At 40.5% G+C, this 17,047-nt stretch overlaps 1 protein-coding gene across 1 annotated transcript in view; it reads left to right on the top strand.

Moving 5' to 3' along the window:
- The window catches only part of CPNE4 (copine 4), a 367,095-nt gene that overhangs the window by 169,556 nt on the left and 180,492 nt on the right, over positions 1 to 17,047 (top strand). The window contains exon 2 of the mRNA XM_019508845.1: positions 5,073 to 5,252. Within this exon, the coding sequence (XP_019364390.1) occupies positions 5,073 to 5,252 (180 nt within the window). The remainder of the gene's footprint in view (positions 1 to 5,072; positions 5,253 to 17,047) is intronic.

Below are 17,047 nucleotides of genomic sequence, written 5' to 3'. Positions count from 1 at the left end.
TAAGATTAGTTGTTGCTGCCAAAAACAATTAAGGGTTAGTTATTCTGAGGCTCCTTTTGGAGCTTTCAGCATTGCAGGAAAATGGCCTTTTTGGCAATGCTAGCAAAAAGTTGGCTCCCTGGCTTTCCACTTCAGCAATCATTAAAAAAATTTAAAATTTGAAATTGTAACATAACTGTTAAAATATTTGGCACAGTCTGTAGCTATAAGAAATGCTGGGATGAGGTTTGGCATTTATGTGTCACCTTGCATCTTAAAGGAACCCAAAGCAATCTGTAAATATACTTGAATCTTTTCACCCATTCCGACTTCTCTAGGACAGAACACATCAGCTATTTGCTAGCATATGGCCAAACAATACATACAGTCGCAGCCAGGAAGTGAAGCAAGGTTTTCTGTGTTGAGGACAGGGTTATGCCTTGCAGGCTAGGGTAACTGTGAAATATGTTGATAAAGCAGACCAGAGGCAAGTTAAACTAATGGGGTTTTATTGCTTCTGTACAGGGCTGACTGCTAAGAAAGTCATGAAGAATGTTATAGCTTATGGTGCTGTTGATATCGCCTCCCTCCATGTAATTTTTTTGTATAATTCAGTATTTTGAAACACCGGCATGATGTATTATCTCAGTAATATGGAAAGACTGGAAAATTAAGGAAAAATGGATCTTATTATAGTATGGTACAGGGCTGTCCAACCTCTAAATGGCTGGGGGCAGAACCAAGGTGAGCCAGGGACCCCCAATGCGATATGCTACACTGACAACCCCACTGCATTGTGTACGCCCTCCCTGACTGCTTCTCTGAATGCATGCAGGGGCCCTTCCCTCATCACTCCTGTACTGCAGACCCACACCCACCCTCAAAATGCTTCACTGTGTACCTTCATGGCCCCAGGCTTACCTTCAGTTCCTCCAGCTGTGCTGCACTGTACAGGCCAGGGCAAGCAGAAAAAGTCAGAGGATGGAGGGGGAGCCTGGAGACTCTAGCCACTCTTGCAGCCAGAATTATGTGGGGAGCAGCAGCTGGCTAGGTGCCCAGGGCCAGAACTTAACCCCTCACGGGCCACCAGTTGGACAGCCATGGTATGTCAAGGGAAGCTGTATGTATGCAAAGAGGATCTGCAAAAAGCAGGTATTATCCTCTTTCAAATGCAGTTTAAATTCTTATTGTCATTGTGACTATCAGGGCACTCCTTTAAAAAGTCTCTGCTTATTCTTTGTTAGGTACTTAATTCTTCACCTTTTCTGCACTGATTTCAAGGAAAAAGTGGAGGGAACAGTTTTTCCATATTCTAACAATAAGGTAATTCTGATGAAAGAGAACCCTAGAAAACTCTTGAGATTCTGGCTGAAGTGGTGTAACATACTCATAGCCCATGGGAGTGGCCCCTTAAAATGGACAGTTTTTTCAACAGTCTGCTTGACATTACATGTAGAGCTTATTCTTTTACAGAGAAGGAGTGTAGCAAATTAAATTCAAGAAACCTATGGCCATGAAGAATACTTTAAGGATTTCTATTTGTTTGGGCTATTGAGACACATTTGCATTGTTTTGTAAAGTGCCCATTCTTGTGCAAGTGGACCAGGCTACTTTCAGTCCAGAGGAAACTGAGATGATTGTTTTGGTAGTGAGTCAAAACCAACAGTTATTACTACCTGAAGTCTGGTACGTAGTCTGCGAGTACATCTACGTGTGTGTTTTAATGTGGTAGCCTATTTTAATGAGCATTAAAGTTCCACAGAAAAAACATACCCTTTAGCTAATGCACACTAAAATAGGCTATGTAATTTTTTTATAGTACTTCACAATGGAAGGCTCCTATACGTGAGCATGGAAACTGCTCCAACATGCTGAAATTCCTGTGCATTGGAGCAGATTCAGATTAATTGGGTCTGCTGGAGCATGGACGGGTGCTTGAACTAAAGTTTGTTGAATGCTTGAACTAAAGTTTGCTAATACATGAGACACAGTGGCATTTCAATTAGAGCCACTCTTGGAGCCACTCTGATTAAAGTGCTGCCCCCCACCCCTGGAGCATGTGTAACAGGGCCTAGAGGTACTAGATTTAATGTGCATTACCTAAAGCACATTAATTGAATGTGTAGATGCACAGTTATTTGGCCTCTCTTTCAGCTCAGAAATCAGGGAAGAGCATAAGTATTTCCTTTGTATCCTCATGTGTTGCCTGTCTAAATAAACACATCAGAGATTAAGAGGGCAAGGAAGCTGGACCTCCCTCCTCTGATGGCCTCTCCTTAGTATAACTGAGACTTGTTGGACTAGGATTATGATAATACAGCAGTGATACAACATACAGTATAACTGATGGTAAGTTATATCTGTTTATTTATTACATAAGAGAGTTCAGTGTTCAGAGCTGTTAATCTTACACCTTTCATGAGCACAAATATCTGTGCTAACTAGACTCATTACTTTTTTCTTCTTCCTGCTTTTGATTTACTACTTTTTGTGTCCTTGCTGATAAGCTGTACCTAGAATACCATAGTACATTATATCCGTAAATGTAAGCAAGCAGTTGTCTCTTTGGTACTACAGATGTTTTTTACCAGGGATCAGACAAAAGATGCCATCACTCTTCCCCTAAAAGATTGAATTTGTCCCTTCTGAGACATACCAGTCTCCTCTTACATGATGATTGACATCCTCAAGTCCCATTTCATTTTAGGATCAGTTCCTTTAATCTTACAGAATTATTAGTTTTTTCCTGGGCTAGAGCAAAGAGTGTGGAAAAAGGAAATTGTTCCATTGCTTACAATGTCAGCCCGGATGCATCATAATGTAAAGTAGCGAAATCCTACCTCTTACGATCAGAAACCATCTACTGTGTCTGCCAGCTCTGCACTCTTCTGGAGGCCAAGCAATACATTTGGCTCTAAAAGTATTTCTTCTACAGTTTTAGGCTCACCCTAAATGTGAGGATGAGTCTGGGATAACTTACTGGATATTCTTAGTATGTAGCTTAATAAAGAGGGGAAAAGAGATCATTTTTATAAGTAATTCTCCCACAGTCTGATTTTTCCAACCTTTCCTTATGTAAATTGTTCCAAGTGAGCAATTCCAAAGGCTTTCTTTTTATTTTTTCCTTTTCCTTTTTAATTTTTCTGTGTCACCTCAGTTGTTGTGAAGTGCTGGACAAGTAATGCCAAAGACTGAAATCCTTTAATTATTTACCTAAGTTGTTAGCCTGGGTAGCAGCATAATTAATTACTTCATACTGCTCTACCAATATTCTCAGGTTTGCTTACAAAGACCAGTCAGTATATAGGTATGTTCTCTGCCTAGTTGCGAATTTTCCGAAGTGTTTTAGAGCCTATGAGCTCTACCGAGCCCAGGAAGCATTTTAATTTTGATGATCTTTTTAAGTGTAAAGATTTGGATAAAGAGCTGTAGAAAGTGTCAGTCAGCATTACTTTTGTTGGTGGTGTGACTGAAAAGTACAGAGTTAAAGAAAAATAAAAGAGGTGATATTATGCTTCTTCACCTTAGTGACATCCCTCTTCCTTTTAATATTTTAAAGGCTAAGTATAGACAATCAAAAAGCCCAAGGCTGAATCAGTTCAGTCTTCTCAGGTTAGTCTAAGCTGTGTAGAGTGATTCAATGAGCAAGTGAACAGACACTTTTTATTCCCGAAATACAACCACATGCCTGCAGTGGTCCTGGTCAGAAGTCGGGGTGCTAGAGCATATCTCCCTACTCAGCTGGAGCAGACAACTTGGGCCAAGGCTAGCTGCTTGCCCTGTGAGAGGTGGTTTGTGGGGGGAGGTGCAAAGCATCCTGGGAAGCTGGAGGACTGTGAGTTAATTTGAATGTGGTGGGGATTTGGGACAGGAATTCAATAGACCAATTTAACTAAATCAGTTAAGTCTGATACCATGTCCATCCAGGTTTATCTTAAACTGGTTTCAGCCATTTTGAAAACAGGTTATATGCACTGAACTTCTGTTGTGTTACAGATTTGATCTAGTTTCTGTTAACTTATACTGGTTCATGTGTAATTTCTATCCCTAGCCAAGACGTGGATATAAAAGAACCAAGTCAAATCACAAAATTATGCAGTTAAAGAGGCACTGTAAAAATAAAAGTGATAATTTTTTAGAAACCTTGGTCAGGACAGAAGAACCAAATTCATCCCTGGTGTAACTTCATTCACTACAACGGGGCTGCATTAGAGAGAGATTTGGACCCTAATTTCCTTTTTGCAGGGTGCATCTACACATGATGCTACACTGCCATAGCAATGCACTACAGCAGTATAGCGTCCATGAGCAAAACCCATGACACCACAGCTACGTCACCATAGTGATGTGCTCCCTTCATGATAGCATGTCACAAATAACCATACGTGGCATGCACAGTATCAGCTGTTGCTATGCCGTCTTGTAGTACTTCCAAAAGGAAGTACTAAACAATGGTGCAGTAACAACAGTGCCATAGTGGCACGTGTAGATGTGCCCACACTTTATGAGGTTTGTTTGCTCTTTGTGTTTTATTCAACTTGCTCTGTTCTCTCACTCACTGCTTCATAGTCATGTCCTATGAATTACTGAGATTCCTGTAAATACTCGCTGATGAAATAGATCTGCCTGTATTGTCATGTTGTCCTTACACCACTCTTCCATTGATCTGTTTATTCACTCATTCAGTATTCTAGCATTTAAATTGTGAGATCTATGGAATTGAATTTGTTTTGTTTCTGAAACCTGTGTCTTGAACAAGAGTACCTCAAAACATTTTGGAGTTCCTTTTTCTTATGAAACCGTAATAGTGAATAATGGTGTCACTGCCTATCAGTTTCTAATAATACAGGGACATTTTTAAAGATATCCTATATAGAATAAAGTATATTAATGTTAGTGTATTAAATCTATTTAAATAAAAACAGCAACAATTTGGATTAAAATCATGTATTTTCTCTTTAAGGATTCTTCAGTCACCTAACTGGAATGTAATTACTTTATATTTTTTTTAATTTCATTTTCAATTTGGTCCAAGTTGTAGCTCATCATAGATAGAGTAAGAAATCACTGATGTGCATTCTCTTTTATGGCAGGTTGACAGGACAGAAGTGATTCGAACCTGTATAAACCCAATCTTCTCCAAGCTTTTCACCGTGGACTTCTACTTTGAAGAGGTTCAGCGATTACGGTTTGAAGTCCATGACATTAGCAGCAATCACAATGGGCTGAAAGAAGCAGATTTTCTTGGTGGCATGGAATGCACTCTCGGGCAAGTAGGTATCCCAGTCACCATCCCACCCCTAACCTGTTCCTTTACTATAGATGCTAGATATATAGCTTTGCTGAAAGACCCATTGAGTGAAATATATTATGTATGATAACATTAGACTTCATTATAGTTACTTGAGGAGGGCTCAATGTCAGCACTTCTGCTGTTTTGAACCAATGATGTGATGCTTCTTTCAGTCCCCCTGGGCGTGTCTACACAAGATATTTTACTATGCTTTACTGTCTACATGTGCAGACGCTTACTGCACGCATTAAAGCATTTGTAGTTTGCAAATTTGCTCCCAGTCAGCCAGGCAGCAGGGGACGGGAGATTGCTCTCTGCCCCCAGGGGCTGCCTGCTGCCAGGGCAGGCTCCATCATTGGACCCCAGGTGGGGAAAATGTCCCTCTACCCTGGCAGCAGGGAGCTCTGTCCCCGCTACACAATTGCAGAGCACGGGGCAGGTAGCAATCTTCCAGCCCCCACTCCTCAATTATGGCACTGAGAAGAGGCTGGCACCACTTAAAGTAAAGAAAATGGATATATCAAGAGTGGTCCCAGTGTATTTCAAGGTGTTAAACTGTATCCCCCTAGTCTTGCTTGTGTGCCTGTTGATTTAATAAGCAGCCTGCTATGGTGTCACAAGCATCACAGGCTCTGATATGATTTATGTCATTAAGAAGAAGTAGATCCCAGCTTTGCTCCTGATAATAAGGACAAGAGTTTGAATTATGGAGGAACTTGTGGGGGCTGAGACCCTCCATAAGAGACAAAATCCCCTCTAAGATTTGAAAATCATAACCTGCAGGGGCCTCTGATTGTATTAGAGCGCCGTGATGATCAGCCCATTTTTTTTCTGCAGCCCCCCCCCCAAGAGTCGAAGTGTAATTCAAACCCTGATAAGGACCATCTTAGTCTTGCTAGGATCACATGCTAGTTGAGCTAAATATAAATGAACATTCTGTGGTTAGGAGTAACCTACAATAAGAGTTGGTAATGAGCTTTGGATTACACTTTGCATTCCTTCCACTTAAGCTTGTAACAAGAACATTATTGCTTTTCATTGAAAGAAGCTGCTGTTCCTTTGTTCCTTTTCTTTCCCCACATATGTTCATTCCTGCTGTCCATTATTGTTTTTCAAGAAAGGTAGAAGAATTTGGAGATTACTGTCAGGAAGCTTGAATTATACAGGCTTCCTTTGAATCTCAAGGCATTTAAAAAGGGTAGATCATCAAGAACATCCAAATGAGCACATGCAGTTTTCCTTATAGTACCATCAGTGATGACCTGAAGGGGAATTTCAGGCTTCTTAAAACTCCACCAGCAAGTTTTGGGAAACAGATGGGGTGACTTCTTTGCTTGTAACAATTGCCACTTCTATGGATAGTGCCATAACATCTGTGCTTGCCATGAATAATTCTTGTACTCTTAAAACTATTTTTTAGGGGCATCTACACGGTATTCATTAATTCACATTAGCATAATTTAATGTGCATTATGGGCATGTGTCCATGCATTTATAACCTTAATGTGCATTAAAAATGGCAAAATAAGGCTAATCGCACTTAAATTTGATGCTTGCAAATGCAGGTATCAAATTTAGGCGTGATTAGTTAAAGCTCATTAACTTAAAGCGCATTACTAGTGCTAGTAGGTGCAAACTAGCATTAACTTTAGAGCCAAGTCCTTGCATGTGTAAACATCTGCCAAAAATTGCTTAATGTGCATTAAATTAGCTTAATGTGCATTACATTTGGTCACGCTTAAAGGTGCGTGTAGATGTGCCCTTTGAAGTGTAGATTGGTTTGTTTTGCAGTAGTCAGTGATTTTCAAAATGAAACCAATAGGACAATAACAGCTGGTAATGTTATACACCTTGGAGTCTCTCAGGGTGAAGTTACATGTTACATTGGAGCACACTAAATCTGTAGAATGTTAAATGGCGCTAAAGTGAAAACATCTTGTGAGCAGTCGCATATTAAAGGTTAATACCATTTCTTGCCTATGCAGCCTTGACTTACCACTAGAGGGCTGACAAGCTGGGGCATAGCTAGGGGCCTAGACCCCTGGGCTCTATTCCAGTTCAGAGTTGGGTGGGGAGGGGGAGAGCTGGTAGTGATGCCTGCTGGAATGATAGATGAATGCAAATTGCTCATTTTATGTGAAGCAGACTAAAGTTATCTGAACACAAGCTAGGCTTTAATTTGCAGATGCTTACATTAGCATGGTCTAAGTGTAATGTGTAACTTCACCCTCAGGCTAGGGACAGAGATTACACATAAACTAATATAAGTGATTGGAAACTGGTTCAAGTCCATAACACAACAGAAGTTCACTGTATATATATACCACTTTCAAAATGGCTAAAACTGGTTTAAGATCAACCTGGATGGATGTGGTATCAGAATTAACTGATTTAGGTTAGATCAGTTTACTGAACTTCTATCCCAGATCCTCTCCAGATTCAAGATAACTCATAATCCTTCAGCATCTCCCTATGCTTTGCACCACCCCTGCAAATCCCCTCCTCTCCCCCCCAACTTTCAGGGTTCATGGGGTAACCTTAGCCCTTAGACCAAGCTGACTGCTCCAGCTGAGTAGGGAGGCATACTTTAGCACCCCCTGGCTTTTGGCATTGGCCACTGCAGGCATGTTGCTACGTTTCTGGAATCAAAAGTAAATGTCTGTTCGCTTGTTTATCGGTTCGCTCTGTATAACTTAGACTAAACGAGAGATTGAATAGATTCAGCATCAGGCCTTTTGACTATCTGTACTTAGCCTCAATGGCTATTTTGGCCCGCATTCAAGGGGTGGAAAGTTGATGGAAACCCTCACTGTTTCTCTGCTGCACAGCACAGCTAAGTACCTGGGCCCTTGCATGTTCCCCGATGGCAACAGTTCCCATTGGAAGAATTTTTTTCTCGCCTGTTGGATCTTAACATGAATGGGCTAACAAATAGGATCTTTTAGAATGCACAATAACTTATGTTTGTTCTGCCAGAGCTCCTATGGATAAATTTGTGCCTTCAGTCAATGAGAAGTTGTTCTTTCAAAGGAAAATATACAAAATAAGTTAATAAAATGATTTTCTTAATTGGTTTTAAAATGAGGAAAAAAAATCATTGCTACTGCCTTTAGCAAAAACATGTCTTTATAATAATGCTGCCTCTATAAATAACATACAGCTGGGTTGGTTGCAGTGTAATTTTACTTTTAATGGTAACCAAGAAAAATAATAATAACATGGAATCTGACCACAGAAATGTAGCCTTGAGGTCTCTGATAATATAGTAGGGCTGTTTTTTCAACTTTGCATAATGCATGAACTCATTTAAAAATATAATATCAACAGCAGAATTGGCATCCAAATGGAGGCAATTATAATGAGGCCAGGATCGTAAATCTTACAAAACAGACTGTATATACAGCACTTACTCCCCTGCTTAGCTGTTTTGTGTAACTGCAGCATTTTATAGGCTGATAATAGGGCTGCTGCTGTTCATGAGCAATCAGATGTGAATATGTTGCTATATTGCAATTGAATGGAAGCATAAAACATGATTTTTGTGTGCCTGTCTATCAGTTCTGTTCTTTTGCCATCACAGATAGGAGATATTATGTTAGAGATCAGACAGGCTTTTGGTTCTTAGATACATTCATGTTGTACCAACTTCCATTCTTGTGTTCCAGATAGTGTTGATCAACAACAACGTAACTATTACCTGAATCCGTGTGTAAAGCATTCTTCAGGTGTATAATAGACTATTAATCCATCTAATACTCCCACCAAATGCAAGATTTATAAGAATCGTGTTGGGCAAAGAGAAGGGTAGGAGCCAAGGGGAGAAAGCAAAGGCATGCTTTAATAATAAACTTACAAGAGGACTGGTAGTTCTTTCTTTCAAAGTTTCTGTAGTGTTGTTGTTACCATGATAATCCCAGAGTACATCAGAAGCAAAAATTTTGGGCCAGTATTTTTTCCTGGACCTACTGTACAATTGGAAGAGATGCTAGACAAGTTTTTGGGCACAAAATGTCCTTCCTCCATTCCAGGGAAGGAAAAGATACAGCCTGAGCTAAATACTATGTAGAACAATAACTTCTATAGCTACTCCTGATAACTTATTTTTGCTCCACAGTTTTAAAGAAAACAATTGTTTTACCTAAATAGCTTAGGCTGTATCTGCTTTTTTTCCTAGAGCCAAAGAACGGCATTTTGTGCCCCTAAGCTTGTCTGATTTCTCTCCCAACTATTTCATTTAAACTAGGTTCACCTGGGTGGGGAGATCAAAGCCTCAAACCCTTGATGTAAGTGGGGAAGTTGGTGGCCAGGAGGAAGAGCAGGTGGGAGAAGGAGGGGTTACAGGGGAGTTGTTCTCATTCTTCCTGAGAAATCAGGGCAATTGACTGGTTATCTCTGGTGCCTGAACACAAATGCATGGAGCCTGGGAAACAAACAGGAAGAACTGGAAGCCCTTGCACAGTCATTGAACTATGATGTGATTTTAATAACAAAGACTTGGTGGGATAGCTCACATGACTGGAGGACTGTTATGGATGGGTATAAACTGTTCAGGAAGGACTTGCAGGGGAGAAGAGGAGGAGGAGTTGCACTTTATGTAAAAGAGCCATATGATTGCTCAGCACTCCAATATGAAATTGGATCTAGGCCTGTTGAAAGTCTCTGCATTAGGGTCAGAGGACAGAGCGACAAGGGTGATGCCATGGTGGGAGCTGCTATAGACCACCAGACCAGGCGGAAGTGGTAGATGAGGCTTTCTTCAAACAGCTAGCAGAAGTTTCCTGATCACAGGCCCTGGTTCTCATAGGGGACTTGAGTCACCCTGCCATCTGCTGGGAGGGCAATACAGCAGTGTGCAGGCAATCCAGGAAGTTTTTGTAGAGTGTTGGGAACGACTTCCTGGTGCAAGTGCTGGAGCAGCCAACTAGGGGCTATGCTCTTCTTCACCTGCTGCTCGCAAACAGGGAAGAATTGGTGGGGAATGTAGTTAGTGGATGGCAACTTAGGCATCAGCAACCACGAGATGATTGAGCTCAGGATCCTGAGGAAAGGAAGGATGGAGAATAGCAAAGTAAGGATCCTGGCCTTAAGAAAAACAAACTTTGACTCAGGCAACTCATGGGCAGGATCCCCTGGGAAGCCAGTCTGACAGAAGGGGCCAGGAGATCCGGCTGTACTTTAAAGAAGCAGGAACGAACCATCCTGATAAGCAGGAAAACTAGCAAATATGGCAGAAGACCAGCATGGCATAGCAGGGAACTCTTCATTAAACTAAATCACAAAAAGGAAGCTTATAAGAAGTGGAAATTTGGAAAAACAACTAGGAAGGAGTATAAGAGCATTGCTCTGGCATGCAGCGATGAAGTCAGGAAGGCCAAAGTACAATTTATGTTGCAGTTAGCAAGGGATGCAAAGGTTAACAAGAAGGGTTTCTACAAGCATGTCAGTACCAAAAGGAAAATCGGGAAAAATGTGGGTCCCTTGCTAAATGGGGGAGGCAACCTTGTGACAAAGGATGCAGAAAAGGCTGAAGCACTCAATCCCTCTTTCACCTCAGTCTTCACAGGCAAGGTCAGCTCCCAGACTATTGCACCTAGCAGCACTGTTTGGGGAGGAGGTGAGCAGCTGACAGTGGTGAAAGAACAGGTTAAGGACTGTTTAGAAAAGCTGGATGGGATGCACTTGAGGGTGCTGAGGAAGATGGGTGATGTAATTACAGAACTTCTGGGCATCATCTTTGAAAACTCCTGGCTACCAGGAGAGGTCCCAGATGACTGGAAAAGGGCAAGCATAGTGCATATTTAAGAAAGGGAAAAAGGAGAATATTCTCACCGGCAAGCTAAGGAAGTATGGACTGGATGAATGGACTGTAAAGTAGATAGAAAACTGGCTGGAGCATCAGAGCGTAGTAATCAATGGTTCAATGCCTAGTTGGTAGCTGGTATCAAGTGGAGTGCTCCAGGAGCTGGTCTTGGCACTAGTTTCATTCAATATCTTCATTAACGACCTGGAAGATGGCATAGAGTGCACCCTCAGCAAGTTTTCTGATGGCAGCAAGCTAGGGGGAGTAGTATATGCTGGAGAGTAGGGCAAGGATTCAGAGTGATCTAGGCAAATTGGGCCAAAATAAATCTATCTCATGAGGTTCAACAACAACAAGTGCAAAGCTCTGAACTTTAAGACGGAATAATCCCATGTACTGGTACAGTCTGGGGACCGAGTGGCTGGGCAGGAGGTCTGCAGAAAAAGACCTGGGGGTTACTTACATGGGACAATAAGTTGAATATGACCCAACAGTGTGCCATGGTTGCAAAGAAGGCTAACAGCATACTGGACTGCATTGATAAGAGTGTTGCCAGCAGGTCAATGGAAGTGATTATTCCTGTCTATTCAGCACTGGTGAGACCACATCTGGAGTACTGTGTTCAGTTTTGGGCCCCTCACTACAGAAAGGATGTGGACAAATTGGAGGGAGTCCAATGGAAGGCAATGCAAATGGTTTGGGGGCTGGGGCACTTGACTTCTGAGGAGAGGCTGAGGGAACCGGGCTTATTAAATCCAGAGGAGAGAAGACCAAGGGGATTTAATAGCAGCCTTCAACTACCTGAAGGGGGGTTCAAAAGAGGATGGAGCTGAACTGTTCACAGTGGTGACAGATGTCAGAACAAAGAGCAACGGTCTCAAATTGCAGCAAGGGAAGTTTAGGTTAGATATGAGGAAGAATTTTCTCACCAGAAGGATAGTAAAACTCTGGAAAATGTTACCCAGAAAGATTGTGGACTCTCCATCCTTGGATGTTTTTAAGACCCAGCTGGACAAGCCTTGGCTGAGCTGATCTAGTTGGGGATGGTCCTGCTTTAAGCAGGGGGTTGGACTAGATGACCTCCTGAGGTCCCTCCCAATACTAATTTTCTATGATTTATATGATTGTACTGCTCCAGTAAAAGATATTACCAAATAGACATTACTTCTTTCAGCTGTTGGTGAGGTATGTTTCTCCTAACATTTAACTCACATATTGCAATGAGATGTGATGCTATGTTATATGCTAAGAAGGTGGGTCTTGAATGAAAAACCTGGAGAATCCTGGTACTTTCCTAAGTCATGTTGATAGCATTCATCTTCCTGATTCAGTACTAAATGTTATGTCCCAATACAGTGACATAGGAATGATGTGGATTCTGCTAGGCACTGATCACTTATATTCACCATATTTTTAACAAAAAAATCTTCCAATCTCTTGATAAGATTAGCCTCTTGAAATTCTGCCTGCCTAACAAGAAGTATTAAAATAAGCAGTACACTGGCATGAAATCAGTATTTGTAGCTGTATATGGAGTATAGACACATCAATGTACAGTTCATGTTGCAATGTGATTTATGTAATAGGATAATAGATAGCCCAGGAAATGTTTGCTGCCTGTAGCTGGATAGAAAGGGGACAAAGCTACCATGATAAATACTGGTATTTTACTTTAAAGGGTTTTGTCTCACTATGCACAAAGGTTGCTTTTTTAAATAAAACAAGTAGATCTTTTGATGATTACATTTTTTAAGAAAAAAATAAATATTTAAAATATTTTTCTTCTTTAAAGACAATAACATAATTTAATATATTTGTTTGAACAAGACCCTTCTAACACTGTTTTTTTCCCCCCATCTTCCCTTTAAGTGCTTTTCTAATGTAACAATGCATAAATGTATCCCATGCAAACGTTAGTTGCACATGAATACAGTATTCTAGTTGTGGATGTTAAAGTTCAACCTAAAATCCTGCTCATTTCTTAACAGTGCTGTGTATGGTCTCCATATCACATGTTATGACAGTGAATATAAACTGTAATTTCTTATATAACTTTACAAGCATGCAATTATTGTCCTGTATGACACCAGTTAAGTTTTCCACCAAGTATTACCTCATGTCAAATGTACTTATTCAAAACTCACATTTAATAATGTGATATTTACTCAGCTGAAAAAGCCAGAAGACACAAACATAAAGATATTATACTGTTCTACTGTGTCAGTCCTGTGAGGTTTACATTATATTTATCTTGAACTTGAATCCTACTCATTTTAAACAGCTGCAGCTTTGTCCAGGAGTGCAGTCTTTGCAGAGCAATACATAGTGAAACTTTCTAGACCCAGAGCCATTTGGGAGCAAGTATTTTCAAACTTGTTTAAGAACAAAGCCATGAAAACAGTTCAACAACACGAAACAACCCAAATTTAGCATTTCTAGCTTCAGTCCTAATTTTAGTTACCTGAGTGCAGAATTTCTAATTGCAGCGTGTTTCTAATCAGAGTTTAAATATGCAGTTGAACAAATTGGTCTAAAACTTTCCAGAGCTAATCGCTGTTGGGATGAGACCAAGCATAGAAAATGTTACTTCCAAAGGAGGCGCAAGCAGCTGAAAAGCTGAAAGTGAACAGGCACAATTATGGAAGTATGTGAATGTATCCTATGCTACGCCTCACATCAGGGGGAAAAAACGTAATGTTGCTGTGCTCTTCAACTCCAACAAATGAAAGTTTCTGTTAAGTCACTTTCAGCCAGTGCAAATTCCTCTACTCTCATGTTAGAGAAAGGCTGAAAGAGCCATGATTGCACTGGAATTAATTTAAACCCTGTTTAATGGAAATGTTCAGCATAAGACTAGTTAACTGATAGACTGCAGATTACTCCTATGGGGATAACAACATAGGGCCTGATTTTTAAAGATATAAAGGATGCATAAAGATATACATGCACATGCTTATGAAAGTCTGTTTAGCTTCTAAATACCTATTAAGGAATCTAAATAACGTTAAAAATCTGGGTTGTGTGTTCCACAAAATGAAGGTAGTGAATTCATTACAAGGCTAAATAATGTAATTTATGGCATATGAATGACATAAACTTTATACTACAACTGATCCAAAGTTCAGGAAAATTGTTGCATATAGCACCATCCTTACCCTTTTTATGTTAACCATTTAAAACCCCTAAGTAATCCTTAGGAAACCTGCTATAGTCTTCCTTTTTATGTAAACATTGCAACATGGTCTTTGAAGTTATTAGGTTTCCATTTCTGTACAGGCTTCTGTTCATTAAATTGTTTGTATGTGTTTGATGCTCTATTTTATGTATTGCATCTTTTACATAAATCATTGCATCAGTATTTGGAAAATGTAATTTAAAATGTAATTTATTATTTAAAAAAATAATTATTCTAACTACATTTTACTGAGCTACAGACACCACACACTAAGTCACTTTTAAGCCATTTGCTAACATCAATAAGATCTTTCCAACAAGACCATCAATACCCTTTATATTATTGTAGTGGGCACTGATATTTTCCCGTGTCCTGTCCTGACTGGCTGATTGCTATCCTGCTGGAAATCAATAGCAGAAAGACCCTTCATTTGGCTCTAAGTATGGAAAATGGAAATGTTATGAAAAATGTAATCTGTTGGTGGGGAAGGTAGATATAACAGTAGAACTGAGACCACTTGAAAGGAAAAAATAAGCATGGGCAGTTGTTAGAGTTGAATCAGAATAATTAATGATTAATCTAAATATTGGGGTAACATCAACAGCCATTAAGATTTTATTTGGGGCATTGTGTGCCTACAACAAAAATTAAGTTGGTAGAAAGATGATAGCAAAAGTGTACTACTTTTTCAGTGATAAGCATTAGGCATATTTTATAATTTAGTAATGGCTTCCCTGGTCTAGAAAGTTGTACAACTAAAACTGCATTAGTATGGTTAAAGCAGTAAAAGTGCACCAAGCCCTCCAATGTGGGTAACATCATAAAAAATGCTATATACTGGTACAGTCATACAGCAAGGGCATAAATCAGTAATCTTTGCATCTCACAGCTAGTAAATCGTTTTTCTTTTTAATATGGGTATCTCTTGAGGTTTAGGTGCCAGTTTGATTAGTTGTTGTGACTTTTAGTGCCTTGCTTCAGAGGTCCTATCTTGGCATATGTTAAAAGTGATAAAAGTGATCTTAGAATTTTATTATAGCTACTTTTGAGCACATCTTAAAACCACTGCCATCAATGCATAGCTTGGTAGATTTTGTGTTTTCTTGTCAAGAAAGGATCAAAACTCAGGAAACAGGTTTAACAGGGTAGGTAAGCAAACACAGCAGAGCTAAACAGTAGATGGAACAAGGCTTGCATAAAATTCCATGTGTAAATAAAAACAGAATATAAGAGAAATTATTAGGCAGCCAACAAACAATCGACATGTGGTAGAAACCTGATAAGTGGAAGAGCAAAACCATTAAGGAGGTTTATCATCTGTGAAGTGCAGAGATTAGTGCATGTGGAGGATAAGGGAGGGGGGATTCATACTTGCTTTGCGGATTTGCAGCCTCGACTGAAAAGGGTGTGCATCCATGCCACTGCACCCCCACTGGATCCTCCTCTAGACTAAAACAATGTTGTTGACACAGAAGTGGAGTATAAGTGTGGATTCACCTCCTGTTAAATATTTCTTGTTTGGAGCTTGGGAGCTCGTGAATGGATACTCTAGATGTTACAATCACAGAGAAGTAGGGCTTGAAGGGACCTTCACAGGTCACCTAGTCCACCCCTCAATCGAGTCGGGATCATCCCTATCCAAACCATGCTATACAAATCTATTGTCTAACCTATTAGCAAAACTAAACAGTTAACCTTGACACAACCATGAGTTAAAGCACCCTAGCCTGCCATAGGTAAAGAAGGGAGATGCAAGTTCCAATGTCCTGATGCTACATGGATTTCTTATAAACACACTTGAGTGATCCAGGGAAGAGGGCCTTTACCCACTACAGAAGAAGGCAAAGACCCCTGCAGTCTGTACCAATCTGGCCATGGGGTAAAATTCCTTTCTGATGGTAAATACTGTGATCAGTCTGCCCCTGAGTTGAAAGGCAAGACCCTCTAGCCAGGAACCTCCAGGTTTATGGGACCCAGGAGCACTGGCACAACCCAACTAAAATCCCCAATGTTGGTTGCAGGCAACACCCAATGCTTTTGAGGAAGACAAACCTTCCCTGCCCCCTCCCCAACACACACAGCAGTAGGAGGGAGGGAAAATTCCTTCCTGGCCCCATATGGCAATCAACAACTTCCAAAAGCATAGGAAATACCTATAGTACAGGATAGATATAGCTAATTCTAGATCACCCCTGATCAGTGCTTGCCTAAGCTCTTCTTGAGCACCTCTGATGATAGAGATTATATAACTTCTCTAGGCAGTCTATTCCACTGCCTCACTGTTCTAACAGTGAAGACATTTTCCCTGATATCCAATCCAAAATTACTTTACTGCAACTTCAAGCCACCGTTCTGCATCCTGCTGTCTGCAGAACAGAGAAGAGGTTTCCCCTCTTCTTTATGGCAGTCCTTCACATGTTTGAAGATTGTGCTCATGTCCCCTCCTAAGCTTTTTCCACAGCTCTTCAGACTTCACAGGCCTGCACCAGACTCCGGTATCTGTGTTTTAGAAAGAGAAGATTGATTTATTCTCTACACTTCTTTAGGTCCCTGTTGCAAAAACACATTTTTCTCTATAGCTTTCAGCTGGAAATTGAAAGTAAGAGTCAAATTGGAGCTATCTGACAAGCAAAAGTCCTATGATAAATACCCTCCTTGTAGTTGCGTTTCAAGTTCAGCCATCTCTTTGTAACTCTGAACTTAAACAGCTGCTTCCTCGTTCAGTCCCCAAGGTGGGGAGAGAGAGAGAGAGAGAGAGTGTGTGTGTGTGTGAGTGTGTGTGTGGGTGGGGGGGGGGATG

Source organism: Gavialis gangeticus, unplaced genomic scaffold (genome assembly GCF_001723915.1).
Source record: "Gavialis gangeticus isolate Ggan-Ray unplaced genomic scaffold, GavGan_comp1, whole genome shotgun sequence".
Classification (NCBI taxonomy): Eukaryota; Metazoa; Chordata; order Crocodylia; family Gavialidae; genus Gavialis; species Gavialis gangeticus.
The sequence above is the reverse complement of the archived record's forward strand: the minus strand, read 5'-3'. Positions and strand labels throughout refer to the sequence as shown.